The sequence below is a fragment of the Oreochromis niloticus genome, linkage group LG5, assembly GCF_001858045.2.
Source record: "Oreochromis niloticus isolate F11D_XX linkage group LG5, O_niloticus_UMD_NMBU, whole genome shotgun sequence".
Lineage (NCBI taxonomy): Eukaryota > Metazoa > Chordata > Actinopteri > Cichliformes > Cichlidae > Oreochromis > Oreochromis niloticus.
In genome coordinates, this window is record NC_031970.2 from 16,200,578 (window position 1) to 16,227,382 (window position 26,805).

At 36.6% G+C, this 26,805-nt stretch overlaps 2 protein-coding genes across 6 annotated transcripts in view; one reads left to right on the plus strand and one right to left on the minus strand.

Moving 5' to 3' along the window:
* fkbp5 (FKBP prolyl isomerase 5) lies at positions 1-12,640 on the plus strand. Its single transcript, XM_003448347.5, has 11 exons — positions 1-288; positions 5,159-5,293; positions 5,490-5,634; positions 6,889-7,031; positions 8,247-8,361; positions 8,472-8,628; positions 9,550-9,640; positions 9,838-9,921; positions 10,019-10,204; positions 10,305-10,544; positions 11,439-12,640. Exons 2-11 carry the CDS (start codon positions 5,189-5,191, stop codon positions 11,538-11,540), a joined length of 1,368 nt encoding a protein of 455 aa, XP_003448395.1. The 5' UTR covers positions 1-288; positions 5,159-5,188; the 3' UTR covers positions 11,541-12,640.
* LOC100706029 (sodium- and chloride-dependent GABA transporter 2) overlaps positions 11,922-26,805 on the minus strand; it is a 23,093-nt gene continuing 8,209 nt past the window's right edge. For all 5 annotated transcript variants that reach the window (XM_003448411.5, XM_019359197.2, XM_005453565.4 and 2 more), the window contains 13 exons: positions 25,668-25,802; positions 24,656-24,796; positions 22,849-22,936; positions 22,618-22,750; positions 21,178-21,312; positions 20,753-20,856; positions 20,297-20,421; positions 19,888-20,000; positions 19,505-19,642; positions 19,304-19,406; positions 19,118-19,218; positions 18,162-18,332; positions 11,922-18,078 (listed from right to left, as the gene is read on the minus strand). In XM_003448411.5, the coding sequence (XP_003448459.1) occupies positions 17,968-18,078; positions 18,162-18,332; positions 19,118-19,218; positions 19,304-19,406; positions 19,505-19,642; positions 19,888-20,000; positions 20,297-20,421; positions 20,753-20,856; positions 21,178-21,312; positions 22,618-22,750; positions 22,849-22,936; positions 24,656-24,796; positions 25,668-25,802 (1,598 nt within the window). In that variant the 3' untranslated portion in view covers positions 11,922-17,967. The remainder of the gene's footprint in view (positions 18,079-18,161; positions 18,333-19,117; positions 19,219-19,303; positions 19,407-19,504; positions 19,643-19,887; positions 20,001-20,296; positions 20,422-20,752; positions 20,857-21,177; positions 21,313-22,617; positions 22,751-22,848; positions 22,937-24,655; positions 24,797-25,667; positions 25,803-26,805) is intronic.

Below are 26,805 nucleotides of genomic sequence, written 5' to 3' on the forward strand. Positions count from 1 at the left end.
CTCTGCCTCACTACCTCCCCGGTGTCATTTTGAAGTCTGAGCTCCATGTGGCTACTACTACACCGGCAGGTTTATCGTCACCGGCGAGGACGGAGATTAAAGTAAAGAGGGAGGGAAGGAGGGATAACTAGACTGAAAGAGCGCTGCTTAATAACCACATGGGCAGAACATTTAGTACCATGGATATGAGATGAGAAGGGCGGGCTTGAATTAGGTGAAAGAGACGCGCTTTTCCAATTTACCGACCGACTCGCTGAAGAAATTGTTATTATCGGATCACAAGAACATGTAAGTGATTTAATTTACTCCTCTTTATTCTGCTGCTGACAGACTTAATTAAGGAGCTAATTAAGGCATATTCATGCCTGGCTGAGTTAAACTGACACTTGTGATACATCGTGAAGATTTAGCTTCATTGTATTTAAAGACTGCTTTTTAGAAGCACACGCACACACACACACACACGCACACACATATACAAAAAGAGAGAAAAATCAAAACGTATCTCAGAATTGATGCCGAATTTTTCACACGCATGAGGTTACAGCTATATCCCACTGTGCGCTGGAAAATAAAGGCTGATAAGGCACTGCGCGCGCGCGCGCGTGTGTTTGTGGTGGGTGGTGGGGGTTAATAGGTGAAAGTATGTGTGTGTGTATGTGTGTGTGTGTAAATGTGGCACTTAGCTGCGGGTCCCTGTGGAAAGGAAGGATGAGGACAACAGTTTATATCTAGACTACGTGTAAGCCTAGGTGTACCTACATAAATTACAGGTTGTGTAACTGTTTCTGAGAATTACACCAGCAACTCTGGCGCTCGAGCATTTATTCTGGAGCACTTGAACATTACAGGATATGATGGTGGCCCCTTGAATAACTTCAAATACACGGGCGTCCCTGCATGGGTAGTTAGATTTGAAGCACAAGCAGCACAAGCAAGTCGCCCTGTAAAACAGAGGCTGAGGCGACATCCCAGAGATGAATCAAACTGCCTCAAGGTAGATACGGAATATAGATAAACTGGTTGTTGTTTTTAAAAGCACTGAAGGATATGATATGTTATTTAAAGAAAACGGGGGGAGGGGGGTTCTCTGTTACCTTTTAACAAAAACAATCTATTTTTAAGATTCGCAGTGTCAAATTTCACGTCAAACCTAATTTTTGACTTTTTCAAAAAGTCAACTCCTGTCGCTTTTTAAACTCTGCAAAGGGTTGTTGGGTGAAAGGGGAAAAAAAATCCCGTATGTCAAACAGTGCTTTGGTTCAGGATGTCTGTTTGCCATGCACATTGTGTACTCACACGTTCACATATTAATCAGCAGACTACGGATATGAGGCAGAACGTACAGATAGGCTGAAGTGTGTGTGTGTCTTTGTCTTAATATGCTCTGTTCCTGCATTCCTCTGCAAAGTAGCTGTACATTTAGTCTACATGCCATCATCTCTGTGCTGTCACTCTTTGCACACTGTTCCTCTTTACATTGTTTAATAGTTGGATATTTATCATAAAGAAAAAGCAAAAGCTAAAAGGGTCAAATTGATAGAACACACAACATTTACTTGAAATGATGCTAATGTATGTCTGCATTCACCTACTTGTTTTACCCTGTTTAAATCATATGTTAATCTAATTGTAAATATAGGTTCTGTTTGACTAGTTTAAATCACCTTGTTTTGGTTTAAAAATTGAAACTGGGCTGTACGTGAAGGGGTCTCAGATTGGTGAACACCGTCAGGCTTTGCCAGCGGGGGAACTGTGAATAGAAGGAACATTGTGTACAGACACACAAATGCACACACACATGCACGAGTTACATCTAAAACCAAATCCATCAGATATCAAAGACACAAGACAAGATGCTGCTAATGAGGGATGGACACTTTGTGCTCAGTGCACAAACACTTTGAGGGGAGACACAAGGCTGAAGAACCAGAACAAACAGTGCAAATGTCAGTAATACAGATCTTTATGGTTTCACCCTGTGGTTTGAGGCGCCCGGGTTGCGCCATAGTTTACGTTTCCTAAGATCTCATTTAGTATGAGGTCAATTTCTTTATCGGCATTCAGTACACTGGACATGTTGCTTATTGATGAGACTCAGACCAAGTGCTGTTGCTTAATGTTAGTCTTTGCAGGCTCTTTGTCGCCACAGCAGAACATAACGTAAGACAGGGCGACTGATGGAAAAATCCAGAAAACTGATGCAGGGTAGGCGAGCTGCTGCTCCTCTCCAGTAAAACAACATGCCGCCCGAAGAATGGTTATTGCCTCAAATGAAGTCTGTGGAAATTTTAGAACTGTTGTCTGATCAGCAGCTGTGTCCTTGTCACGTTACTCTGAATGGACACTAACACTTTTTATTTTGACTATTTGAAACAGTCTGTCCTGAGAGCCCTACCTAAACTTGAGCTAGAAACGTGGTGCAATGTGAGAAGATTTCTGCTTGTGACATCACTGAGATAATCTCGTATCTTTAACATCTCTGCTTAAAAAACACAGACGATACAAAGATTGCCTTTATATAAAATCCCCTTTCTCACGGCTTCCCAGCATACAGTCAGCAATTTAATCATCAAACACCAAAGCAGTTGAAGTCAAAGATTTTCTTTATTTGCTCATTCTAAAATGAATGTGTTTACATTTGCTTGTCAGTGGGAAAAATATAAATTTCAAATATATTGCGCAATACGTTATTGTGCTGCTCAAAGATTCGCTGCTCTGTAGAAGGCTTATTTGAAAATAAATAAATAAAGGAAAGACCTTAATTATGTTCAGATGAAGTATAACTCTAAGAGTCCAAACTGGCTTGATACCAAGAGGCCATTTTAGCTCAAAATGGTATACTTCTACATATACGGTAAAAACATTTTAAAGGAAGCCTTTTACAAAGGAGATCCAGCACTGTGGTGCAGCCTGGGCAAAGAAGACCACCGTAACAAACTTTCTCCCCCCACATACCCTCATAAAAATCAGTTTGCCACTGCATTAATTGGTTTACTTGATCACCCATTAAACAATAAATAACATCATAGACAAAAAACATGTCTTAGTGTTTAAATGACAAAGGATTGCAATAAATAAATAAATAACTCAACAATACTCTGTTAGAGATTCTCTCACATTAAACAATACAGCTGTTGTTCTTTGCATGTGGGGCTTCTTTAATCTAACTACCCAGTAAGGCAGTGGTTCTATACTATGTAGTGCCTTTGCAGGAGTACGTGTACTCGCAACACTTCTCATTCTTTGACCCTACCTAAGTAGATTTGAATGATTCACAGTTCCTTATTTATGCCCTTATGGTGGGGCCATTGGTGCATCTCCTATGTTCAACCACTGTGATGACCGTATGAGGGATGTCATACTAAACCTGAGCTTTTGGTGTTTTACAGGCATTACTTGCACATATGCTCATCTCATTTTTTGAGTCTTTAATAGCCATTTCTATGAGAGAAAATAAGGAAAAGCTCAATAGGTCTCCTTTAAGAGAGTTTTACAGTTATCACTGCAAAATGTGCCAATAGGAGAGCCTAATTAGAAGCTTCTCTTTTTGTTAGGAGACCAAAGGGTGTTTGCTTAGTTTGCCTCTCTGGACTGTGTGCTTCTGAGTGTGGTAAAGCCAAAAAAAAAAAAAAGTGCTAGCCTTAGTAACATCCCTAGCATGATGACATGTGAGAAAGTGTTAATGTGTCAACAGCTGCATATGATAACAATCACCAAACGGTGTTTGCCAACATGCTTAACATAACTATGTTGCTCTTTTTCAAACAATGTCAACATTATTGTGCCAGAGGAGATGGTAGTTTTGTGTATCGGAGAAGCAGCTTGCAGACAGTGATTGCTGCTTTGATGAGAGAAGCAACATGTCCAACATGTCATTACAGTTTTTATGGGTCTGGCAAAGCTGCTGTTGAAGTTATTGCCAGCAAACCTTTAATCGGGGTGAATATTAAGTGTTTTTGATATCGAAAGGGTTTTTTTTAACAGCAACTTTATTATTTGGAATTTGCTATGTTTATACTTTTGAATTTAGCCAGTTTACTTATTTGCCTGCCTGTGTTTCAACATTTTGTTAAAACTATTTTTGTCCAAATCTAAAGTATTTGGTATGAAGAAAGTGAAGGTTTGTATCATCTCTGGTTTTCTAATATTCTTTGAACTCTAACATTTTTGGTTAGGTGTCAGTGCTTGTACTGTCAGCAGCATAACAAAAATTCACATGACACCTAGTTGTGTGAAATTTTTACTCTGACATTGATGCCGCTTAAATGATTCTCAAGAGACAATGTTTGAGCTGTATCGCATCACCAGAGAAAGCCAGACAGTGTGGGGCTTCATGTTGTGATATTCTATTAGTGTATCACCTCAGATCCTTGACTGAATTCAACACTTTTACCTGTGTCATCATAAACACTGGGAAGATCATGTGGCTTTTTAGGATGCTGCAGGTTTAGCGTTGCGCTGTGTGTTTCCCCCGTGGATGTGAAGCTTTTAGATGGAAGGCTCTGCTAAGTTAAAAAGCTTTTAAAAAAATTAAACAGCAAAACTATGCGAATGAGGTTCTGAAGAATTCATTTTGGTGTCCAATAAAAATCCAGATGTGTTTATATATTTTTCCAAGCACACACAAAGGTCATTAAGTAGTGGTCTTGGAGAGACAGACTCTGTACTTGGTGAGTACTCCGTGTACTCTGTGAATACAGAGTGTGTTATAAAATAAAATGAGTGAAGTGAGCAACTTGCTGTTCGCTTTCACTTAGATTCACAGTTATGTAATTATTTTATATGTTAGGGGGGAATCAGAAAAGGTGCGATAGCCTACAAATGTGTTCCTCTTAAAGCTGGGATCAATGATGATGTGGATGCTGCTAACAATAACTGTAAATATATTTCTTGTACAAGATACTGATTTAGAGCATGTGTCCCTAAAATAGCTTCAAGTTATATAAGGTGAAGTAAAAGTCATATTCGCTGGGTGGATTATGGTGATCACATTGATATTTTTATCCTATATCCTGATTTTTCTAGCCGTGCTCCACAAATTTGATCTATATCGTGTATAATTTTCCTGTTTAAACATTAGATGCAAGGAAATTTAATGACCAAGCAGTCAGTCAGATAGCTAACATCTAGGCTTGTGTGTTTGTATCGTTGGCAGTGTTATACTATCGGTTTTCCACGCGCAGAAATGACAACTGATCAGGATTTGCCAATGGATCACCAGTCATCCACAGCCCTATTTGCTGCAAAGGGCATTGATGTAACAACCAATAAAGACCAAGGAGTTATCAAGGTATTTACAATACTGTCATCATGTGACTGTTGACATTCATTCACAAGTAGGACTCATTGTTCCACCATATGGCACATCATGTTTTTTTTTTTTATCTGTTCCCTTTTAGATCTAGGAGTTGTTATCTTTTTTATTTTCTTTGTTAAATGGTAGACGTTTTTATTGTTAAAGCAGACACTTGTCTTTCTTTCTGCAGGTTATAAAGCATCCAGGGGTAGATGGAGACAGACCCATGATTGGGGACAGAGTAACGGTTCACTACACTGGGAAACTGGTTACTGGGAAGAAATTTGATTGTAGTCGAGAGCGCAAAGAGCCCTTTTGTTTCAATGTGGGCAAAGGTAGGTGACTGGCATGACTGTCTCTAACTGTTGATTAGTTAAAGGTAAATGCAGTATTGTATTATATTTTGCTACCAAGGAGCCAGTCTTTGTAATTCTGCACCTTTAAGTAGTTTTGACCAATAGTTCTCCAGACTTGTGGAAGGTCTTTCAAAGATGTTCGTGATGTATATTGCCTTCACTTATTTTCAGTCCAGTCCTTTAATTTACATAAAAAATTCAACTACTATGCCAGTTTGAGAGGCATAGTAGTTTTGCAGCAACACACTACTGAAAACTTGCAACCCAATATCACAGCAAAACGTATAATACATATGTCGGTCCACCGTGTCCATTTCACACTTTACTTTTCCAAAGCGTGACATGGACGTGCATACAGAAGTTGCAGTACGAGCAGGGGGAGATAATATACTTAAAGGCAAGAACTAGCTAGTGAGTAAGGAAGGTATGAACTGTATTCCAGGGCTCTTAATCGCCACAAATGATTAAGGTAGGCGGGTAATATGTATTTACATGTAAATGTGTTAGCAATGTCTGTTTAAACACTTTCCTGTGATTAATTTCAAGTTGGACTGAATTAAAATATCTTCCTCTGCTGGTACTGCAGCTGACTGCAACTTATTGCAACTTCTCCATTTTTTATTACATGTTTTGCCGTGATCTTGGTAATGGTGTGCAGTATGTCCTTAAAAAATTTGAGAAAACTGAATAAGTGAAGGAGAAAAAAAAAAAAGCAGTGACAGGCCTAAAAAAATTCAGACAGACAGCATCTGAAAGTCATGTCTTTTGGAAAGAGGAAAATATCCAGCAAAGACCTGACAAAGGATCTCACGATGCATGTCAGATCCTTGTATTAACTCCCACGTTTGCTTAATTTAATCAGATTAGCTTAGCTAAGCAGTATATATGGAAAAATGCAAGGCTCTCCATTTCAAGCGAAAACAAAATCAGCCTGTCAGAACTTCGATTTTTCTACACATTAAACAAACAGACATATAATTTTAATAAGTAAGCTTTAGAGATGGTGGCTGATTTGTTGACCTCTTTCAGTCTTTAAGCTAATCTAGATATTTTATATTTACAAATATCAATATTTTCATGTAAACCTCAGCAAAATGATCGGTTTGAAATGTGTGCAAGAAAAATTGTTGCTTTAAATTTATATATCTGAATGATGTAATATAACCTTTGAACTGACTGAACAAGCCAACAAAGTCTTGTTTAACTGTTTAAATATTTTTGATCTACTCACAGGACAAGTCCTCAGGGCTTGGGACATTGGTGTGTTGTCCATGCAGAGAGGAGAGGTGTGCACACTGCTGTGCAAACCCGAGTATGCTTATGGAGCTGCTGGAAATCCTGACAAAATTCCTCCCAGCTCTTCAGTAGTATTTGAGGTAGGCATGTCACGTTAGCGCTGTCATTTGTGCGACGCATTAATCCAGCATTGCACTGAGGGCCTTTGATAATTTAGGAGCATGTCTCTGCAGATGGAACTCGCTGGTCACAAAATTAACTTGTTTGTCTATTTTAATCCCCCTCAGTCACACAGCCAGCATAGTTTCATATGCCATCTTTACAAGTGTGTTTGGGGCTCAGTGAGACTAGACTTCAGATCTTCTCTCTCCAGAATAATCAGTGTTGATTATAATTTATTTTTGTTCAAAATAAAAACAGATTTCTGGTCTGCTTTTCATGTTGGCTCCATTAAACGCAATATATTCATGAAAAAGGATTGTTTTACTCTCCCAGCTGGTGATTCAACTCTGTAATTTCAGTTCAGCTTTGACTTTGTAGGGTCATCAAATGTTGCTCAAGCAGACATATTCAGCTAATAAATTGATCAATGTATGTTTTTTTATTTATACTCTTAAAAGAGAGTATAAAGGATTATAAAAAAAACATTACCAAGGTTTGCTCTCATTGAAAAAAATACACATACACTGAAAAAAGTATGAACTACTTGAGTAGTTATCACATATGAGAGAGCTGAATATGCGTGAACTGCGTAGAATGCTCCACATTCGGTTGTTTTCTGGTTGTTCATATTGTTTCATGTACTCAAATTGGGTGCACATGTCTGCTTTTCATGTGCACAGGTTTTGAGACTACTGGGACATCATACTTAGCCCCAAACCTCAGAGAACTTTGAAGTTTGAATTCCAGCCAAACATCAAGAGAGTCTTGGGTTTGCAGATGTAGTTAGTTATCCTTAAATAGCTTCAGCATTTATAATTTTTTTTTAACATATATACAGAAAAAGTTACATTTAATAGTTTTTCCCAACTTTTTCCCAACGATCTACAGTGAAATAAAACAGATAAAACAGATGTTTTTATACGTGAGACTTGGTTTTTTTTAGCTGGCTGGCTAGTTATGACATAGAAGGCATAGAAACAGTATGTGTCTGGTTACACAGTGTACTTGCTTCGTTTCTTATTATTTCTTCACAAGTCATTCATTTTTTATTTTCAGTGATAACTCCTACTTGTTTTTAGTTATGTATTAGTTCACCTCCCACATCTACTGAGAGTTCTGCAGAGCTGTAATTTTGTATTTTGCGTTGTACCACCATTTGTTAGTATAGTGATGGCATATCTATGTTCACACAGATGGAGCTAATCAAGTTTGAAGGCGAGGCACTTACAGGCGATGGTGGAATTGTGAGAAGAATAAAGGTCAAAGGGGAAGGTTACACTAATCCCAACGATGGATCAGTTGTTAACGGTAACGACATGATTTGTTTCTTCATCAATAATTGGCATTGTGCCAGTTTGATAAATGATCTGTATAGTAATTGAAACATCATGGATTAAATTGTGCCTTGTGTCTCACAGTGCACCTAGAGGGAAGGTGTGGTGACCGACTGTTTGACTGCAGGGACGTCAGCTTTATTGTTGGTCAGGCTGAAGACAAAAGCATTCCTCTGGGAGTGGACCGAGCCATGGACAAGATGCAGAAAGGAGAGTGCTGTTTACTTTACTTAAAACCAAAGTAAGTTCCTAACAAATGTGAAAATGTCATGTCACTTTTTTAATGAAATACAGTCAGTAATTATCTTTGTTTATTATTATCTCATAAAATTTTTATTTAAGGTGTCTTAACTGTGGGACTGTAGGTTCCAGTAAGATGATGATAACTTTAATTTAATTATTTTAATTCTCGTTTTTATTTCATAAATATCAGAGCTGTTAAAGCTTTTTTTCAGGTAATTTTATTGTATTTTTCAATATTTCTCAATAATTAAAAAACAAAAAAAATATATTAGTGATAAACATTAAATATAGTTAATTCACTAATCAGCTAAAAAAAGGAAAAAACCTTAAAGGAAATATTTTTGTTTATATCTGGTTCAGAGCTCTATTTTTGCAGATGTAAACAGACTTTTCTCTGATATAATGAAATCTTTATTTTATACTATTAACGTTACTATTACTTACAAAATTTGCATTTTTTTGGTTTATTTAAACTTTTCCATTAAGTACTACACACCATTTTCTTTCGAGTATACATATCAGTGCATATCATACATATCAGTGTGTATGTTCTGCAGTTGATTTATATTTATTTGAAACACTCAAAATATATGCCCTGTATCCATATTCAACTTCACTGAAAGCAGTTGTCCAATGACATCATCCAGAAATGACATCATTCAGAAATTCAGATCTAAAAAAAGTTAAATAAAATTCCTTTGACGTCATTTCAAAGGGTTTGTATATTTAGTAGAAATGTTTGATGGTTATAGCATGTGGGGAATTTTCAGCAGCAGTTTCAAATCATGTCACAAATTGGAGCTTGAATGTCAAATGGTTCGGGTCAACTGTTGACACAGATGTTGGTATGCAGAAATGGCATGCTTCAAAATAGTAATTATTGTTTAGTATAATCAGGTGGTCATTTTTATGCTTACAGGTATGGTTTTGGAAGCGAAGGCAAACCAGAATACAAAATAGGACCAGACAAAGACATTGTATATGAGGTTACTCTTAAAGACTTCCAAAGGGTGAGCACTAGTTTCTACTGAATAAGATGAGATGAAACTGGAATAAATGTTGTTTGATAAATGTGTTTAAGTAAATGGAATAAATGTGTTTAAGTTTGGTTGGAGGCAAACTTGACCTCATAGATTTTATAGACATTTTTTCACCTCACTAACTCCAACTAAAAGAAGTCATTATGCTCTTTCTGTGTTTTCACAAGGCTAAAGATTCCTGGGAAATGGACTTGAAAGAAAAGCTAGATGTGTCTGCTGAAGTAAAGAATAAAGGGAATCAGTATTTTAAGGTACAACTCCTGGTGCTCAATCAAGTCAGTCAATTATTATTATAATTTTTTTTAGATCTTTATAAGATTTATAAACTATATTCTGTTCCTTCATCAGGCAGGGAGGTATTACCAGGCAGTCATCCAGTACCAGCGCATCATTTCTTGGCTAGAGATTGAGTATGGTACTGGAGAGGTGCAACAGAAGAAGATACAAGACTATATTCTGACTTCCCACCTTAACTTGGCCTTGTGTTTCCTGCGATTAAAAGAGTTCACACAAGCAGTGGACAACTGCAACAAGGTGAGCTGATGTCTGCCCATCTCCTGTACATGTAGCTGATCAGTGTTTAACTGCTACTATACTATTACTATACTGTTCCTATATTTTGTGTCTGTTAAAGGTCATTGAGCTTGATGAAAACAATGAGAAGGCTTTGTATCGTCGTGGGGAAGCCCGGCTCTGCCGCAATGAGTTCAGCCTGGCCTTGGCAGACTTTCAGCAAGTGCTGCAAGTCAACTCAGCAAATCGAGCAGCTCGTGCTCAGATTTCCATTTGTCAAAGCAAGATTAAGGAACATCACGAAAAAGACAAAAAGACCTATGCTAACATGTTCCAGAAATTTGCAGAACGGGACGCCAAGGTCTGTAGACAAATTTAGACAGCATGACTTTTTTTGTGTTTTTCTCTTTTCCTTTCCTTTCTTTTTTCTTTTCTTTACTTTTTCATTTCTTTTTTCTTTTCTTTTCTGACAAATTTGTGATCCTTTAAGTACATGTACTTAAAAATACTTAAAAATAATTAATAATAATTAATAATAATAATGTAATTAATCATAACAAATATTCATATAGACCCATTTAAAACACTTTTTTTCTGATGCTTTCCTGGCACCGATAGCAACTAAACTTCAGAACTGTTAGAAAGTGGAGAAGACAAATTTACATTTTACATCTTTTAAGGAGAGCCACATTCTGTCACACCTGTCAAAACGTTTACATTTTTTTTAACTAGTGTTCAGCCATTTCGTATTTCATGGTGTGAGATACTCGTGCAGTCTATGTGCTAGAATAATATCAGAATGATTTGATGTTTACTACACGATCCCTAGATTTAAAAGTTTTACATTAGAAGAATGTTTTAAAAAAATGTTTATGTTTATTTATTTGTAAAATTGTCTGCCTGGATTGTTCATGTACTTCTTCAATGTTATACTGACCTCTAGTGGTTAGGTTGATTCTTTCACCCATTGATCTCTGTTAAACATGAGGTAAAATGCCATGTGCAAAAAAGCAAGATTACATAACAATATTAACTGTATGTATCTAAATGATGATGTCAGTTTATGCCATTGGATAACACGGGTTAAACTCATTTGCTGTGTTATCCAATGGCCAAACTCATTGGCTGTGTAGAGTCCATGATTTGATTTTTCTTTTCACAATATTTCCCTCAGTTTTCCCTTATAGGAAATGGTTTTAATGTATATTTTTCCAGTCATTTGCAATTCAACTGAAGCCCTGTATCTTCTGAACAGACTGGGAAGACAAAGAGAAGGCGGGATGACAGTACGTGGACCAGCTTCAATGGTGAAGTGAGCATTAAACAACGACGGAGGAGTCAGGACTGCCCGTCGTAATGGGGACATTTGAAAGGGATAAGAGAAAGCCTCTTTTTGCTTTCCAAGTCCAGGGAGCAGAGGCAAGAATGAAGATGAATAAAAGCCTCCAAACCAAACCCTTTTTTTTATCCCAAAATCCAGCGTGACCATTCCTGCATATAAAGCAGACTATAAGCAGGGACATTTGCAAGCCAAACAGCCTTTCCCCGTCACAAGGACTATTGAACTGCCAGAGCGTACCTTCCAGTGGAGACAGAAACATTGAGTTAAGACTGGCAAACACTTTTAGCCCTCACCTTTTATCCTGAAAGAATATATTTTTATTTTCCTCAAAATGCAAGAAACACAATTACTTTGTCCTTAGGCTACTGTGTTGAAGTGCCTCCACAGTGTTTCTGATTGTAAAACCACGCTCATGATCTGTATTTGTTTTTAAGCCCCTTTGGAGCAGCTGCATGCATCACAAGGTGTTTTGGATTCAGACTTGAACTTTGCTAATTTTATATGTGCAATATGTACTTTTGGTGTAACAAGTCCTGTTAGTATGGTGAGTTTAAAAAAACAAAAAAACAAAAACAATAAATTCAGTATTTTTGCTTTGGCCAAAACTTAATACTGTCATAAATAAAATAAGCTGAAGAAAATCCTAGTTGCTTTTCTGAAATGTAAAATTTACTGTATTTGGTTATTGCGTGTAACATCTGCTTCCTGTGAAGCCAAATTAGTTCTGGTCTTTATCAACACCTGCAAGACTTTGGCATGGAGTGCCTATTTTCACATATAAAATTCAAATTTAGCTTCTGTGTTTCGGGCAAAAATTATTTATTTTCCTAAGATGCGTCTGAAAGTGGTCATGCACTAAAATAATTTATTCCTGTTTTGATGTATTCTTTTGTATCCTAACGGTTAAAGACATGAGTCAATAACACACACTTTATTTTGTAAAAAGCCAGTTTGGTATTGTAATTGATCAAGTAAAAAACAGATAACAGGGAGAACTTCACAATTTAAGTCTGTTAAACTGATGGCAGCTGTAAAAACATTAAAGGCAAAATAATCATACTGTATATAAAATTGAATATTTCTCCTACTGAGCTTGAGTTGAATTTAGTGAATAAGGAGTCACTCTTTCTTCTTCTGGTGCATTCATCATATTTTCTGACCTGTTTACTCTTATTAGGCTAAAGGCATAACCTCTAGGGCACAGAAAATCATCATTTAGAAGGTAAATACATGAAGCATTCATTTTGCAGTCTTTTTCACCTTATAGAAACGTATTTTTTATAATGTGATCAGCTATGTCGGTGCAGTCTGGAAACAGGATTTTCTTTATCTCGAGAGTGTGAATGTGTATCAGACAACTGTCCACTTTGGTAACTGTAAAACCAACAATGTTTTCTTTTCATAAAATATCTGGACAGAGTCTGGACAATAATATTGAAACGTTTTATAAACATTGGTTGGTTCAGAATGAAAACCTTAGCTGTCTTAAATATGTTGTGTAAAACAGTTACCTGTATGTGTGTGTGTGTGTGTGTGTGCTAGTCTATATTATTGTTGTGTGGTTTGTAAGCAGATTGATGCTAAATGTTTTCAACTACTGCTGGCTCTAAACATTTAAACAGTTTGTGCAGTGTTGAATAGAGGTACTTTTTCTAGCTTTATCAATTGTACATCATAATGTACGTACTATTTCACCACACTTTCAGCTACATGTAAAAGATCTGTAGAACTTGGAAGTGCTGGAGAATTTTTGGCCTACAAGTAGAAAAACAGTGGCATGGCTCATGTGAGATTAGAGATTTGACATAGAATATGTTCATATTTTTTGGAAGATCGTTGCCATGTAGACATAAGATATATTTTCACCCCCCCCCCCCCCCAACTACATATGGTACCTTTGTTCATGTGTTCTTCATATATACATATTTTTTTACACTCTAAAACCAAATAAATAAATAAATGAATCAAACTGTTGTATTCAAATAGACAGATCATCTTCTAGGCCACTATTTTATAATCTAATTATATTTTTAAAGAGCACATTGATAAATAGGGAGACATTTTTTGTGGAGACACTATTAATCAGATGCAAAGTTTTCTACACTTGCTCTTACACTTACCGGCCAGCCCATTAGGTACACCTCCAAGTATGGGGTTACACCCACTTTGCCTCCAGAACTGCCTTAATTCTTCACGGCATAGATTCAACATGATGCATGTATTTTTATATTTGAAATTTAGAATAAGTCTTTGAAAAAGATCCATCTAGCCATCCATTTTCTTAAGCTTATATCATTGTGTGTCACAGGGGAGCCCTCTGAATGAGGGTCACCAGTTTATTATATGGCTTGAAAAAAAAGTCTTAGCAACTTTAATTACACACCTGGCTTTTAACACGTTTCATCATCTACCTGTTGAATTCAGGTCCAGTTTTCACACAGTTTCACAAAGGAAAAAGCTGTTTTATATTCAATAATGGTGTCCAGGCACTAAAGTGGGACAGTAATCCTTTGTGATAGAAGCTCCCGTAGATTTGTTTTTCTTTGTGGATTGGCTGTGGCCAGCTAAACTGTGTTAGTTCTGAAGGTTACCACTCTTTTAGCCAACTGCAGTCTACAGTATATGTAGGCAGATAATATGTGAGCCATTAGAACTGCTGACCAACCCCTAGGTGGTACTGGTAAGACCAGTATAAAGGATAAATGTGGCTTTAGCGTTACTAAAGAGTGCTAAATTCAAACTGATGACTCCTAAAGCTCTTCTACTGTAGAAGCAAGTCCTGTAGCTCAGCAGCTGTGCTGAAATCTACTGTATACGGGTACTTTCTGGAGCAGTTGTCTAAAGGAAATTTCATTCCAGTGGTACTGTATCATAAAAACTGTGTATACAAAATGTCTAGCCAATTCTGATACAAATACAGGGATACATTTCTTACCGATTCAAAATTATCCCATAATTTACAATTATTAATTATTCAGTGCTGTGTCTCTCTCTTATATCTCTGCTGTTATCCAAGTCTTAACCTGGTAGTGACCATGGATATCACAGTCTTTCCTTACTCCAGCATCTATCACCTGGAACTGTACCACAAATACTACAAACTACCCCATGTTCACTGTTCCACATAACCGTTGAAAAAAGTACCACAATTTACCTTGCTCTCAGACATGTCATTGGGAAACAACCTACTTTAGAAACACATCAACTGTTCAGGCAAAAAACACAAATTACACATAATCTTTGAATTTCCAGTTTTTGTCCACATCCTTGCCTTTCAAAATTATTTCTCGACATCTCGACTTACATCTTTTTCTATCGCCTTTGAGTGAACTTATCACAATTTAAGCTTTGTTTTGCCTCTCTGGAAACTACATAAACGCTACCTTTAGTTAGCACACAGACTGTAGTGACATTTATCGAGCTGTGTGAAACATTGCATTTGAAATTAGGCACCACTTAAAGGAAAAAAATTCAGAAGTACCATGACCACAGCTTTACTGGTGCATGCATGAACATTACAAGGATAAGAGCAAAAACAAAGATGTTTGCAGTAGTGCTTTACTGTCTCCGTGGCATCAGCTGAAAAAAACGGCAATCTGCAGCACACTAAAAACGAACTTCATTAAACTGGGTGTTAAGATTTGATTACTCATTGCATTTTTCTCCTCTTATAAAAAAGATCTATTTAGTAAACACTTTTTGGTTTTTTTTAGGTTTTTCTTAGGTTGATTCATGCATCTTGGGTTAAAAAACAATGAAGGAGGTTTAATGTGACACATTGAAATTAGAAAGCTATTAAATGGACGATGTAGTGACACTGTTCCTGGTTCCAAGGTCAAGTATGACATCAGATTTTAGACAGCGTGGATGAAAACCCGGATGTCCTTTACATGTTCAAAATGAAAAAAGGAATTTTTAAAGAGAAAAGAAAAGAGATGTATAAAAGAAATCTATCATTACATAGCTGCAAGACTGAACAATTCAGGTGAAGAATTAGACGTAACCTTATTTTCTTAGAAGCATTAGCAGAAAATTAAAATGTTCTCATGTCATTCAAGGACACAGAAAAACTGCCATTTTTACTTTTTCAGACTCTCCTCTGGATCTGTGTAGTGACAATCAATAAACAAGACAGTTGTGAATTTATTAAGATTTTATATATTTTATTAAAAAATAACAAATGTCCAACTTTGCTATCAAGCAACAATCAAATGTTAGCTGAATATTAATTAAAGTCTGTAAATGATGAATTTACAAGTCACCTCATTGGTCATTGCTGCAGTAAATCCTAAGGAATGATTCTCATGTCAGTTTAACCAAATAGTAATAGGAAGGCATGAGGAAATACATAAATAATATTTATCATATTAACACATGATTGCCTCATTATAAATCATATTTCAAGAATGGCACATTGTTTAATAAGATTGAAATCATTCAAAGTTATGATTCAGTTCAACATACTAACACTTCAAAAAACAATTAGCAAACCTTTTTGTTCCTGTTATATCTGGTGGCAACAGTGGATTACAAAAAAAATTACCATGTAAACGTGAATATGATTTCTCACATGAAAAAATGTGTTATTACAACATTTGTACAGTGCAGAGGTGTGATTTGAAAGTTCAGAGAAACGTCTTTTTAAAGAAAGAAAAAAACCCAATAAAAACAACAACAAAGAAAAAAACAACAACATAAAAGATTTTAATCTGGCCTCTGACCAATCCTTAGGATCACCATTCAGGGTTGCCACTGCTTTGATTTTTAAAGGCCAGTTCCCAGAACTTTTGGATCACACTCCACATGTTATACATAAAAATGTTGCCACAAGTTTCAATGACATATGATACAAAATATTAAAACTATTAACGTGGACACTTGATAAGGAAGGTTTCTGAAAAGAAAAAAAGTCGAGAATACAGCAGAAAAACATCTTTTATAATCAATAGTACCGTACCGTGTTTTCCTTGGTTCTAACGGGTTTATAATACATAACGCAGTTATCGTAATGCTGCATTTACTGCCTACATGAAAAACCCATACACAATATTTACAGTATCAGTACTTTGTAGAGGTCACAAACACCAGATGGCTCAGATAAACACAGTGTTCAGGGTTTCAGTTGATTGGATGCTTATTGCCTGACAAACTCCCTTCTGTCACTGTTTTTTAGTTACAATTTACGGCATCTGTATAATTCATACTGGCCTTAAAGTAACTAAAGAGTTAGATCTGTAAGGGTTTGTCAAGTAACTGTCAGTATTATTTTACTCCAAAGAGTTCTACAGCCTGAGGCCTTGACCACAAAATGTAATAATACAATGTAAGAGACAAAAACACTTGGTATACAAAAACCTTTCATTTCCACTCTCTTCTTAAAAAGTGCTCATTACAAAAGGATGAGTGTTTGCAAAATGGTGTTGCTTGAAACCATAACAGGCAAAAGTCCCAAAAAGATTTTGATTTAAACATGTGGCACATTTGTGTAGGTGTAAATACCCTGTGCTGTCTTTTATTTAAAAGAAGAAGGATTTTTTTTCATAATAAATACACCATTATTTTTTTTCATGATTGTAAATACAACATTTTAATGTGACAGAATTAATCATCACCTTCTCTCCCTTCTCCAACTATGGCATCAGAAACAGTCTACCGTTTGCTAAAGGCATGTAAAATTTTTCACCCCATGACAAATTTCCCAGCGATTCATCTCATGAATATTATGTTAAGTATTCCACTAATAGCTCTGATATAAACTGTGATTAACAACAGTGCTAGTATCATAAAGATGTACGAACAGCTGGGGTTTAAAAAAGAGCTTTGTAATCAGACAGTGAAAGCAGATAGCTCAATATACTCACCAATGAACTTTGGATGAGGAGCAATTTAAAATGTCAAATAATATGCTCAGTGCAAATGGCCACGAGGGAAATTTCAGAAGTAGTTCTTGCTGTGGAGATGGGTTAGCAGAACAAACATGAACAAGACAATCGTCAGAAGCAATAATATAGAAAATGAAATCATGGCCTAAACCGTTTTCTTTAAGCAAAACTCCACATACTCTCTGGTTCCATAGTCTTATTTCTGACGTTTCTGTGGTTTCCTCTTCTGGTTTTGGACTGCAAATCAGATGATGAACTCCCGAACTCAGGGAAACTACACATTTGTGCTCAGACTGTCTTTACGCAGTTTTTTGAATCACCTCTTGTTTGTGTGAATTCATTCAGGTTGTAGTTTTTGGTTGAATCGATCTCACCGGTTTATCTAGCCAGTTAGATGGGGACACAAAATAAATATCAGTGTTTTAAGGGGTTAAATTCCGAACAGACTGGAATGATGCAGCGCTACAGAGGGTTGAGCCACTGGATTTAATGTTAGATTTTCCTTATAACTGTGTTAATTGTTAAATCCATCTGAGTTTGCTTCGCTTTTCATGTTTATTCTAGGACACTGTGTTATCCAAGGATGTTGGCAAGTCAAGCAGTTCAAGAGCCCTTTTCTCTGATTTGGTCAGAGGGAGATCTTCGGCTGGAGTACATAAGATGGACAACCTCTAACAAAGAAGAATATTGGTTTTAATAAAAGAAGAATGGAAACAATTTTTTGGAAATTTATATTCATACACAAATAGCTCACCTGTCGCAGTGTACCGGGAGTGATGCTCAGATTGTACAGCATCCAGAAGGGAACCATGAGCGTAGAGGAGAGTGTAAACCACCAGCCTAGAGCATAACCCCACCATGGATACTCTAGTGTGTTGTTGAACTTCAGTGGAGTGTATTTGACCAAGGAGAAAATAAATGTTCCCTGAAAATTACAATGGAAGAGGTAAATATGGAATAAATTACATACTATGTGGGGAATGGAAACCCATCTCATAAGGCTCCTACTCCACAGTTTTTCTGCTTATGTTAACGCCAGTGGTGGCTCAGAGCTCTATGGTTATTGAGTCAGCTGAGTGTTGGAGACTTTTACACACTATGCACCTCAGCAGTCAGCAACCTTGCTCTGTAACTTTATGTGGTCTGACGCCATCAGTTGCTGTGGTGCTTAACCTAACAATTTTCCAAAAGTAACACTTAGTCATGGAATATCTAGGAAGGAAGAAATTTCATGAATTTTATGACTTGTTTCAAAGGTGGGACCCTATGACATTACCATGCTCAAATTCAGTAATCTCTTCCCATTCATTCACAAATGAGGGGAGACTGCATGGCTAGCTGTACACCCAAAACTGTTGTCTAGTAAATGCTAAAATGATACTTCCCCATGAAGGATTTTTGTTTAGGTTCATTACTAAAAATAACCAAATAATCTGATTTTACTTTGATGAATCATAAATGCTGGAACACATACTGACATTTTTTTACTTTCAGATGGAGAGTTTTTCACCAGCTCACAGAACTAATCCTAGCTTAAGTAATGAACATATTGCAGTAACAGCTACCATTTAAGTCCGCAAAACTGATGATCACCTATTAGATAAGAGAATTTGTCTCAATCAATAATGTCTGTCTGACATTACTGACATGTGCTGTGCAAGAATGGGCGGGAAGGGCTGCAGAGCCTTACTAACTTTTGCTGCAACTCACCGTGCAAATTACTGGAGTGACATATTTCAAACAGTACTTTATCAGGGGTAAAGGCTTGTATCCAATCATGTCCTCTACGTTGTCATAAAATCGGTCCGCACCTGTGAAAAGATGGAAACACAGAGTTGAGGAAAAATTTGTTTCATTATGAAGACGCTTTGATATTTCTGTAATTCATGAACTTACCATATACCCATCCAACACCTACAGACTGCAGTATGGCAATGAGAAGTAAAGTCATTCCACTGCAGGCATAGTAATCAAACACCTGGAAGATGTACAGTCCACCCTGTGTGTGAGAAAGCAGTTGTATTAGCTTTCGAGCTTTAGCATATAAAATAAATGCAGTTATTGTGACAAACATGTGACATTTAAATTTGTTCTTACCTCTGTAACCATCACAAGGCCGATAAAGAAACTGACAACACTGACAGCAAGCAGCAAGAGTTTACGTCGGTGGCCGACTTGGAAGAAGGCTGGATTCATGTCGGAAATGGCTGTTGTGAGAGCTTCCAGACCCACAAACTGAAACACAAACCTCTAAGTTATATACTTAACATTAAAAATGCATAATTTTTGCTCAAGATTAAACTGTTTTAATCTGCATCTGAACAGAGAACCTGCGCCAGCCCTGAGCCAGATCACAGTCATATTTAGTGGAATGTAAGTACGTTTAAAATTCTTTTAAAAAAAAGTTTAAATTTCCATTTCACTTAATTTCAGTTGTCCCCCCCCAAAAAAAACCCCCCACAAAACAAAACAGAGCCTACCTCACTGTCCAGCCCCAGCAAGATGATCATAACGAAAAAAAATACTGCCCAGAGCTGAGGAAAAGGCATCATGGCGACAGCTCGAGGATAGGCAATGAATGCCAAGCCAGGACCTGCAGAGAGAATAAGAGAATACAATGGAAACGGAAGCCCACCCTGCTACTGACCAGTTATACCTAACAAAGAGGTTGGTGAGTATATACACGCATATATTGATTGTCAGGTGTAAAGTGTAGCTGGCATTTATCCTCTTCTAAAAACAGATGAGGACAAGCCATCCACTACACATACAAAGACAAGCTTGTAACATTCTCCCATACGAACATGTTACATCCATAAATGCTGTCAGGTCTAAATTGTTCATTGTAAAGCTCCTTGTGTCTTTTCAAACTTTCTTGTATAAACTCACCTGACTCTGCCACTTTGGATATATCTGTGTTCTGCTCATATGCCATGAATCCAAGTGCAGAGAATATGGCAAAGCCAGCAACAAAGCTGGTCCCACTGTTCAGAAGGCACAAATACACACAATCCCTAAAAAAAGAAAGAAAACAAATTAGATCAAATTATTTTGTATTAAAGTCAGTAATGGGTTGCATGTTTCTTGCCTAACTGACACACAACCTGTTTTTTTTCCATATCACTAGCCCATGGCATGACACATGACTCAAGGGAGATATTTTTGAATAATGGTAAATATCAGAGGAAAGTTATTTTCTTAGTAAAAAGCAGTAAAGAAACCTGTTTTTTTTTCCAGTTTTGTCATAATGATTTTATATGTTTTATGTTACATTCTTCTTCTTTCATTAAAACTGTGATATTTTGTGATATTCTTACATTAAAAAACAAAACACATTTTACTTACTTGTAGCAGTCATTGTTGTACTTATTATAGCTGCCAAGTGCAATTAGGCACCCAATGCAAATAGCATAGGAATAAAATATTTGTGTGCCAGCATCCATCCATACCTGCAAAAGAAAAAAAAGGTCATTTTTACACCCCTACATTAAACTACACGAGAAATGTATTTTTTTTATTATGTGTGTCTGCATGTGTGTGTTGGACTGCATGTAGTGCATCTGTGCAGAACATTTGCTAATGTTTTACCCTATGTGACATCAGCAAAGCAGTCATCTGCAAATGCACTGAAAGTTGTAACACAGTCTAACACACAAATAAGTAACCCATCACTGTTTGTAAGAATTTTGATGATGCAACATGGTTAAGCAGGAGTTAAAGAGTAAAACCACATTTTATTTACAATGGGAAGTCATGAATTATGTTTGTACCTGGGGATCAGCGAGACGGGATGGATCTGGGTACAGGTAAAACTTGATCCCATCTATGGCCCCAGGCAACGTGAGTCCACGAACAAGCAACACCGCCAGCATCACATATGGAAATGTGGCAGTAAAATAAACTACCTGCAGAGGAGGGATGATGTGGCCAAGTTATGAACATTCACTGCCGATATTATGTAATCACACTCCCTCTGTGCTTCAGAACATACACCGAACACTGCTTAATCTCACACTGAAGGTTTAGCTTCACACAGCGTATCTCAAAAACTAAACACATGCTGCTGATTTTTTCTTTATTCTTGCCACCCAGGGAGAACTGCAGTTCACTACTCCTTAAGTCTAACACACAATTTAAATTCTCAAGAAAGCAAATTGCAGCTTTAGATTAAAGAAAATCTTTCTGACAGCTTCTTTTGCCTTTTTAATGCTGGCACAGCACTGTTTGCAGCTAAATGCTGTCTGCACATTATCCTTTTCAAAATACTAAATCTTGCAGGATTTGCAGCCCTCAGCAAGTAACATCATGTTCACCATTTATTTAGTTGGCATGCTAACAGTTAATCAACAAATACAGAGTACATCTGCAGATGAAGAGGATCAAAAGAAGATCAGAAAACTGATTACAGTTCAACTTCATATCATGAAATTCACTGCTATCTGGCACAGATACTACTATCAAATCAGGTCTAAGTGCAACACTCCCATTTATTTTTAATTGGGGTAATCAAATTTAATTAGTAAGTATGTATCAATGATTACATACCTTATATAACTATTTTTAGCATAACATCCAGCATATAACTATGTAAATCTTTCTGGTTTAGTGGTACACAGAGTGCAACAAGTTGAAAGAGGAAGTTTTTAGTAATATCACAGGTCCACAACTTTGTATTCTGCTTTTGTATTTATTAAAAATAAACACTGTCATTGTTGCATAAAATACAATCTCTTATCTGCCCTGCCCTGGTGTGGGTGTGTAGCTCATGTCCACCCTCAATAAATATATAAACAGTGACAATCAAAGAATGGGAAGGGAAGGACACAAAGGATAAAGGCAGGGAAGCAAAGATGATTACTAAGAAACATGTTTGTGGCATGTTCTTCATGATATTTCAGGAAGATATTTCATCTCCATCTGTTTTAACCTGGCCTGCTGCTGGTTGCACCTTTAATTTAAGAGCAGTGGGAATAAAAGTTTGGGCTTAGCTTGATATCTTTGAATCACAAAGGGCTGTAATAATGTTGGCTCGTATTTATGGTTTGCCTTAAACTGTGTACAATCACATCCTATCTCTAATAGGTAAATAAACTATAAAGATAGAGGCATGTTTGGTGTGTAACATATTACTGTGTTTTTAGGCACTAGCAGACTCTGTTATTTGTTACCCTGTGTACCACAAGGAAAAAAGTATTAAGCCCATGTCCTACCTTCCCAGTAGACTTGACACCTTTCCACACACAAAAGTAACAGATGATCCATGACAACAAAAGGCACAAAGCCAACTCCCATCGAATATTGCCCATCTCATGGATGTTTCCAGTTATATTCAAAACTCTTCGCCTGCAGTTGACAGTTAGTGATGGTCATAACTTACAAATGCCGGTTCACTTGTCCAAATAATGTCTTCAAAGTTTTTGGATTTTGAAAAAGTTACTCACTCCCAAAACTCTCTCACTGGCGAAGTTGCGTTTTCATATACAGTCATGTTGAAGTAATCAGCCTTTCCGTCAAATTCCACACAGGTTTCTGAGAAATGTCAACAAGTGATTTAAAACACAAACAAAGAAAGGTCATATAACACATGCTGTCAAAGCCTTGGTCTGTGTAACAAAAATCTTCAGTTACATTTTGGTATTTTTTTCTTTTTTATTCTTACATATAAGCTATGCTAGTGTTCTACTGATTTTTACTATATAAGCTTTTCTATTCACATAACAAATTGGCTCTTCATTTGTAGTTTGCTATATTAAATAACACATGTGTGACTACAGAAAGTGTTTTCTACATTATGTTTGCTGAAGGAGGGGGTGGAGGGATTATTTTAGTGTCTCCACCAATTTCATAAAAAACAATAAATAATAAAAAGTCAGTGATCTAAGTTTGTGTGACTGGATTAGATTGCTGACAGTTGTTTATTTGTGTGTGTGTGTGATTTTTATTCGCTGGCTTTAGTATTCTGCCCCCTTGAGAGGGAAATTCACTTGCGTGAAGTGCTGAATGAAGCCACAAGGTGGTGCCTCTTTCATTTTACTGGGTTGAAAGAGAAGGTTGAGAGTTTTACTCAGGCACCAAGTGGTGCTGCAAGCATCCCCACTAAATTAATGGCAATAACCAGTAGTTGACTTGACTATGGTGACTGGAAATTTTCCAATTTGCTCAATTCCATTGTGTACAGTGTGTGTGCTGTGGTGAGTAAAGACTTTGTTGGTGTTGCCATAAAATTGTTATCAGTTTGTTGGTGCACACCAAGTAAGGCTTTTCTGTGGTTCTCATAACTCTAGATTTTAAGTAATGATACACTTATTTTTATTTATTTATTAAGAATATTTATATGTGGCATCCCATGACAGTACCATTCATAGGATGCCACATTCAGTGAGCTCTTTAGAACCACCCATTCTTTCACAAATGTTGTAAGGGCAGGTGGCATGGCTAGGTGTAGCCCAATACTTTTGTCCATATAGTGCATGTAGCGGCTAAAAAGATACTTCCGAATGAAACGTTTTTTTCCTGAGGAGGTTTGGATCTCTGCAGTTACTGAGTCAGCAGAGTGTTGGTGACTTTTACACCCTATACGCCTCCATACTCGATGGCCCTGCTCTGTAACTTTACGTGGATGAGCTGCTCTGTTTCCTAAACATTTCCACTTTGCAATAATTCCACTTATAGTTGTCTGTGGAATACCTACATGAGAAGAAGCGGCACTGGGTACACTGCTGTTATCTTATGACACTCAGTGAGCTCTTTAGAATGTGCCATTCTTTCAAAAATTATTTGTAAAGACAGACTGCATAATTAGGTGCTTGATTTTACACACCTATGGCAATGGGACTGAAAACTGATGTGCGGCCTGCAATTTTTTTTATCCATATACTGTATAAAGTAATGAAAAATTGTCAGTGCTAAAATACACTTAAATTTTTCAGCTGCTATTATTAATAAATATCAGCATGAGTGAAGAATACTGAGTGTTAGTCCTTCATAAGATAAAATGTTTCCAGCCTTTGCTCTACACAAAAAACACAAAAAAACCCTCTTCAGTGCCAACATTGAGGATTTTATTCGATTTTGGCACAAACAGCCAATTTTATGACATTAAAAGCAACCTAACCTGTAAAAAAAGGAAAGCAGCTAGTATCATGATGAGTTCCCCCAAGCTTGTTAAAATGCAGTGAGTCATAATTGCTCTCATGATGTTTAGCTACTTCTTTGTTTTTGCATTTCTAATCACATAGTGGGACTTACCAGTGTTCCAGCTGTTTTTGCAGCTTGCCCAGGGAAGCTCAGAGTTGAAAGAGGAGAAGAGATATAGGAATGCCCAGGCTAATATGATAATGTAATAAATACTGGAGTATAAAACAACCACTTCACTGCAATAACCAAGGCCTGAAAACCAACAAAAAGGGAACAAATTAAACACTTAAAAGGAGGCAATATCAAATACATATAGAATAATTAAAGAAACGCACTGTGTCCAGTATATTAACATAAATACTTGTTAACAACCCAATGCACTGAAAAATAAATACATACAACACAGACAACAAGTAAGAAAGGAGCTAATAGTATACAAGTCCCCTGGCTGGCAGTCAAAGAAGAGGTAATGTTCAACCAGTGTAAGTAATATGAAAGATGAAACCCCCGATGCAGATCTGTGAATTTCTTAAAAAAGATTTTGTCTTGCCAATAATCAGAAAAGGAGCTTTGTTAAACTTTAAATATACAGTTTGTTACACAACTGTTGCATAAGCGTCAGACTCAAAACTCAGGTTTCCTGGAATACAGCATCTGATCGTGTACAATATAATGTTCTAGGGGGAAAATAGTTTTGTAAGAAAATGAGGAATTATAATAAAAATTCATAATTTCATTGAAAACTCATCAAATGCTACAACAGCAGATAAATGTGAGTGAGTAAAATGTGCAGTTTGTGATTAAAATGTGCATTTAAAAACATACTAATATTTTCCACAGGTTTTTTTTATTTATAATTAGATTCAGCTTCATTACTTAATTAAAGGCCTTGTCATAGCTTGTTAGCATACAGTATGATCTTAACTTGTGTTTTCTTCTTTATTGGTAGTCTGATAAATGAAAACTTCCAAACATGTAAAAATCATGTAGTCAATATAATAAAGTGATAAAACATAATTTGTTTTCAGACTAGTAGCTGTTTCAGTCATGTGCTCAGATGTTTGGTGGAAATGGTCACACATTTTAAATTTTTTTGGTTTTTTTCAAAGAGAGAGATTTTTACCTTCAAAAAGGGGGCAAATTTTCTTCCAGCAGGTAATCCCTCCCTGCTTTGTGTACTGGCCAAGAGACGTCTCCAGCAGAAACAAGGGTATGCCGCAGGCGAAGAGGAAGAGTATGTATGGGATGAAGAACACCCCTGGATAAAATCCAAAGTTGCACCACATAAGTTGTTTGTATTGATCGATTCAACTGTTTTAATAATCCAGGGTTATCACACTGACACAGGTCAATCCCATGGGAGATCAACACTGGCTTACTTTGCATCTAATCTCTAAATAAGATAGACATTATGTTAGTTCATTTAAAAAAGACCTTTCTTTTAAAACTTATTTTGTGTTTTGTTATTTTTTTCAGCTTGTAGATGTGTTGACATTTTATTTTTTCTTTTTGGATATGTGGTTCTTAATTTGTGTTTAGCTACTTTCTGAAATACTTTTCTTCCAAGTGTAAGTTTTTTGGGAAATAGTAAAAATACTCCAGGCTTTGTCTCGCTGTGTGGAGTTTGCATGTTCTTTTTGTGCCTGCGTGCCAGAGGGAAAACATTGCCCTACGGGTAATCTGGCTTCCACCAACAGTCCAAAGACATGCTTGTTAGGTTAATTGGTGACTAGTGTGAATGTGAGCATGAATGGTTGTCTCTTTGTGTTAGCCCTGTGATAATCTGGCAGCATGTGCGGGATGCATTCTGCTTCTCTCTCAGTGACAGCTGGGATAGACTCCAGACTCCCTGCAACCCCGAATTGGATAAAAAGTTAAGAAACTGGATGGATTCACTTGAGCATCTTTTCCTAACTATGATGTAAATTCCTTTAAAACGATCTTTCTCTGCCACTCTACACAAATGTCAAACTGACAGGATTTTTAAACAAATGCAGCTAAAATAGAATTAAAAATGAAAAACAAACTAAAGTAACTGTGTCGATTATGTTCCTTTGAGTTCTCTTAATTTAATATATTTTGGACTAAAATATAAAATTTGGCTTAGTTACAGTATACAGAAATAAACAAAAGGGAAGCTGACACAGAAATGCAGTTCCTCCAAATTAGAGTTTTAAAAGGCCCAAAGGAAACATTAACAGCTTAATATAAACAGTGATGTTGGGCTCTGTAGCTAAGTTCATGTAATCAGCTAATTAACA

Excerpts from the sequence above, each read along its gene's own strand:
- fkbp5 (XM_003448347.5), top strand. The coding sequence starts at position 5,189 with ATGACAACTGATCAGGATTTGCCAATGGATCACCAGTCATCCACAGCC. Across the intron at positions 8,362-8,471 it reads CGATGGATCAGTTGTTAACG|TGCACCTAGAGGGAAGGTGT; the intron begins GTAACGACATGA and ends TGTGTCTCACAG. Across the intron at positions 8,629-9,549 it reads TTACTTTACTTAAAACCAAA|GTATGGTTTTGGAAGCGAAG; the intron begins GTAAGTTCCTAA and ends TTATGCTTACAG.